At 31.6% G+C, this 5,098-nt stretch overlaps 1 protein-coding gene across 1 annotated transcript; it reads right to left on the bottom strand.

Annotated features, from left to right (window-relative positions):
• Window positions 1-209: 209 nt before the first annotated feature.
• On the bottom strand, window positions 210-3,511 carry LOC134229206 (lactase/phlorizin hydrolase-like; the record flags this gene model as incomplete). The annotated part of the gene is made up of 8 exons (XM_062710913.1): window positions 3,499-3,511; window positions 3,092-3,222; window positions 2,421-2,678; window positions 1,933-2,113; window positions 1,561-1,803; window positions 1,003-1,132; window positions 670-854; window positions 210-557 (listed from the first exon to the last, which is right to left on the bottom strand). Coding segments are annotated over exons 1-8 (1,489 nt in total), but the record flags the coding sequence as incomplete, so codon positions are not given.
• Window positions 3,512-5,098: the final 1,587 nt, after the last annotated feature.

Genomic DNA, 5,098 nt, shown 5'->3' with positions numbered 1-5,098 from the left:
TAAAAAATAATAAAGGGAAGTAATCAAATGTTGAACCCCTTTTGATTGGTTAGTTTGGATATTGAATCTCGAAACTCGAATTTCGAATCTCGAATTTCGAATCTCGTATTTCGAATCTCGAATCTCGAATGAGCCTTCTGGGCTTTCGTAGAATAACTGAGTTGCATTTTTAATTTTAAAAGAAAATAACCATTTTATTGGAATCTCACCATCTTCGTTCCAAGCGCCCTCTATTTGATATGCAGAAGTAGATGCTCCCCATTTGAATTCAGAAGGAAATTTTCCAAAATAGAACGTGTTTGCATAAGGTAACTCTCGATACACTCCTAATGCCTTCCCGTTCGTAGGCGAGGTTGCTGCATCCTCCAAGAACCCGTTGTCATTTATAAGTTTGTTGTAAAATACTGCAGATAGTTTAGGAGTCCGTGGTCGCGATGGATCACTAAAGTTTACATAATGCATGCCAAACTTTTCAGCATAACCTGTGTTCCATTCAAAATTGTCCATAAATGACCAGGCTGTATATCCCTTTACATTGCATCCATCTAGTTTTACAGCTACAAGTAAATAAATTTCATAAGGAACAAAAAAATATGTAATTTTTTTTTTTGTTAACAACGAAAATTGCAATGCTCCAAACATAAACTTTTATTTTATTTTTTATCTTACCTTTTAGCATCTCATTTATGTAGTTTCTGTAAAAATATACGCGGTTGCAGTCTTCTAGTGATCCATTTCTATCCGAGACTCCATTTTCTGTGATGTATACTGGAACATTATTATATGTATTTTTTACCCAGTTTAACACTTTCCTTAGACCAAATGGAGTTACAAAAAGCCAGCTAGACCCAGAACTACAAAGAAAAATTGTAGCCTTTAAACGCTTTCGTTCAAAAGTAAGTTAAAATTCTCTATACCAGTTCTTCCTAAAACTTTTTTTTCAAATCTTTATCATTAATTTCTACAAAAATAGCATACATGTAGAACACAAAGTTTGCTTACCCTAGCCACTTTGGATCGTTCTTAGTTCCAATATCTTGATCTGTCCAGTAAGAAATATCATAAAGGTTGTTCTTTTGAGGGAAGGTATAAGATGAGGAATAGTGATTAAGACCGAAGAAATCTGCCGTTTCTGAAGAGACATAGATTAAGAGATATGGAATAAAATTATCAAAAATAACTACGCTTTTTGTAGATAAATAATTTAAAAAAGAATCATTTTTTTGGATTACATGTATTAATTTCTGCTATATATTCTTACAGAAATGTTAATTTGATAAAGGATTAATTTTTGAATATCTATTCATGAAACTATACTATTTTTAATATATTAGATAAATTAGAAAATTATTATCATACATGTATAAAATAAATATTCAAGTCCGGGCCTTCTTATTTTTTTTCCTTTTCTGTAAGAAGTATTTATACATTACATTCTTACCGAGTTATATAATGTACATTCACATGAACATAGTATAGAAGTACAGACTGCAATCAATGTTATGATATAAATTTCACGGTCTTTTTTTTAACTCTTATAATTCTAAAATTGGTTCCTACGATTGATCCTCCTTTTCTCCTCCTCTGAAAACGCTGGTAGACGTGACTTCGAGAAGTTCTGAGCCCTGCTTTTCTCTGCTACTTTCTCAATCATGATGTCGGGGTAGTTGCCATTCACGTATATAGGATTAAGAAACCATCCAGCATCGAACTGTAATCTCCTCTCCGAAGCTTCAATGTCCTCAGGGTTAAATGGATTTAAAGGTTCCGCCCATCCTATGCTGTAGGTGATTCCATATTGACCTACAGGTAATTGATGAAGGGGAATTTAAATGGACAATGATTGGTGTAAGGAAAAGCACTGCATTTGATCTACATCTGTAATTTTTTTCATTTACGGTTTTGTGCTATGAGATTTTTTTTCCCAATTACCATTCTGGTAGTTATTCTCTTTCAGTATGTGGTATCCTTCGGCATGGGCTAGGATGATGTTACGTGTCACTATGTATGGGTATGTGCCAGGGTGATCACTTCGACCCGGTGCCATTCCACCATTTCCATAACAGGTCCAAGCAGTTAATCCAGGTTCATTAAAGGAAATCCATAATTTGACCTTATCCAATGTAATTTAACAATATTTATTTTTGAACATAAATAAACGGGGTTAATATGCAAGGAAATATGTACAATTCATACAAATGTGTAGACTCATAATACATGTGTACAAATTAATAATGACAACATTACGCAATTACAAAATAAAATAATACATTATAAAACTAGTTATCTATGCAATAAAAACTACACAAACCCTTGCAATAATAAGCAAGAAACTATTCATTAAAAAAAGATTTATATTCATCAGTTTACATTTATTAATTAAACATCTGTTCAGCAAAAATAATAATATTTGAACGTACCCTGTCGCCAAACTCCCTAAAGCATACGTCCGCATAATCTCTGAAGTGATAGACCGTGCTTTCGTTTAGCCAGCCTCCGTTGTCCTCTAATGCCTGGGGTAGATCCCAGTGAAATAACGTCACCATTGGTGTGATGTTATATTTGATAAGTTCGTTAGTCAGGTTGTTGTAGTAGGCGATTCCCTCTCGATTTAGACTCTCTTTAGTACCATTAGGAAATATCCGGGGCCAGGAGATGGAAAAACGGTAATGGGACACCTATATTTTATGTAACTGATAATCATTTCAGTTTTACTTATTTTTTACTAGCTTCAATATAAATTTAAAAAAAAAATCGTAAATTCCAGGGTTCGATAATAGATACAACTAGTGTTTATGCTGAAGACAGTAAAGTTTAATCTTTTTTTCATGGAAATCATAAAGTTATCGGACGTATAGAAAGCCAAGCAAACTATCGATTTTAAACTCTAAAGATAAATAGAGTTTAAATAGTTATTGTAATACTTTTATTTCTTATAAAAGATACTGAAAACTGCCGATTTAGACCTTGTAAATTTCAACTTATTTTCATATAAATGAAAATGCATATCAATAAAAATGTTATTTGTTTAATAGCTTTGAATTTTTTGTACACAGAAAATGTTTAATTTATTTTGTTTCTTAATCATTACCCCAAGGTTTCTGAGTAACTGTACGTCCTCTTTGTATTTGTGATAACTATCACAAGCTACGTCACCAGTGTCATTATTTTCCACGTGTTTATATTCATGCACCCACGTATCCCATACACTTGGCCCTCGTCCTGAGGAAAAATCAAATTATTCTCATTAAAAGTAGGATTTTTTTGAAGCAAGCAGTCTTCTAAATTCATATTTTAGTGCCTAAAATGTAAGGTTCTTTCATTAAATTTTCAGTAACTTTGAATCTGCTTAAAAAACAAATGAAAAAAAAAACCGGACAGTTGTGAATTTAAATAAGTCCCTAAGTCAAGTTAGTGGGCAAACAAAAAAAATATTGAATGTTAATATTCCATGTGAAGCAGATGAATATTACAAGAGACGTTAAAGTTTCAACTTGCTTTCATGCGCCATGTAAAAATATACTTTTTCCTTTATTTTTACATAATTTTCTTATAAGATGTGGCTTCCATGAAACTTGAAATGCATGCACATAAAATGTTACTTTTTGTAATGACAAGTGAAGAAATTGTTTTAGGCAAAGAGAAAATAGAAACAAGAACTGATTTTTTTTAAATAGTCAAAAAAATATGTACATGTTTCTAATAATATTAGGTGTATATATTTTTTTTAGGATCTGCTGTGTAACGCTACAGCTGGTGGGCGTGACTGCTCTACAGAGTATTGTGAATGTGTCTACGTAGAGAACTCTTGCTGTGGCCTTCAATCTGACATTTAGGGTATATGATGATGTATTTTAAAATCAAGTTAAAATATTTATAAATTTTGTTTACTAAGTATATATACGTATGTCAATTAGATATATCTCCGCGAATTTAAAAAAAAAACTATGGATCCTGCACACTCTCTGTTCAAATTTTATTTTTGAATGCAACTCTTTTAAACTATTATTTTCAAAAGCCAGCTAACAAAAAATTTTATGACAAACCTTTATTAGAGCGGATTTTCCATTGTCGACATTAACCTTTTTTAATGTAATACATTTGTTTTTAAAGTTTTTTTTATTGAATTTATACACAGATAAGCAGATCTACAACCCTCCAAGAAATCAAGCAATTAGACGCTACCGGGAACATGACCAAAAATCTAAACAGATCTGTCATTAAGGACACAGTTAAATTGATGTTACAGGGCTTACAAAAACCTCGCTTGAAGTCGGCATTTCGCAAATTCTTTGATCTTTGTAATGACCATTTTAGCAAATATAACATGTCATTGGGTTGAGTTTTGGTAGACGTAATTTTATTATGTTTTGGCAGACTTGCTGTTTTATTACTTTGTTTTACCGTTATTTCCCGATCATGACAAGGATCACACGGCTGAAATGAGTTTCTTTTACCTTTCACCTTTTAGTCCTTTTATTTAGATCTTTTTTTACAAAATGCACTGTATGAGTATTATTCCGATTCCGTTACATATAAATAATCAGAGGAATTTGTCCTGTTTCATAATCATACAGTATTATTATTGGCATATAATCATTTTACGATATATTATTGTTATCTTATCGACATACAGAAGTTTAATTGTACATCATTAACATACAGAAGTTTTACTTGCACATCATGAACATACCACACCCACTTTATTTCTATCAGCAAAATTCAGTATGTGTTATTGGTATATCCTATTTTGTATTTTTTTTTTGGACTTTTGATCTTGAATATACAGATGTATTTTTATTTATATAACCACGGAATGTTCTATTTATCTGATCAATATATAGGGCCAGTGTGTCTGGTGAACGGGGATGTTTTCTCGGAGAAATTGAACAAATGCCAAAATCACCAATTAATTTTCCAAAGTGTGGATCTGGAAACTAATTTCCCCCTATATATAAAAGTTTTTGATTTTCCTTTAAATGATATTAATTAATGAATTTGGAAATTCCATTTACATGCTGTTTTCAGGTTAATAAAATTGTTATCCCTTCAAATGATTTTGATGTGCCTCGCTTCTAAAATGGTTTTTAATGGATAA

This window comes from Saccostrea cucullata, unplaced genomic scaffold, assembly GCF_032062105.1.
Source record: "Saccostrea cucullata isolate Sc308-1 unplaced genomic scaffold, CSIRO_AGI_Scuc_v1 ctg14916, whole genome shotgun sequence".
Taxonomy (NCBI): Eukaryota; Metazoa; Mollusca; class Bivalvia; order Ostreida; family Ostreidae; genus Saccostrea; species Saccostrea cuccullata.
The sequence above is the reverse complement of the archived record's forward strand: the minus strand, read 5'-3'. Positions and strand labels throughout refer to the sequence as shown.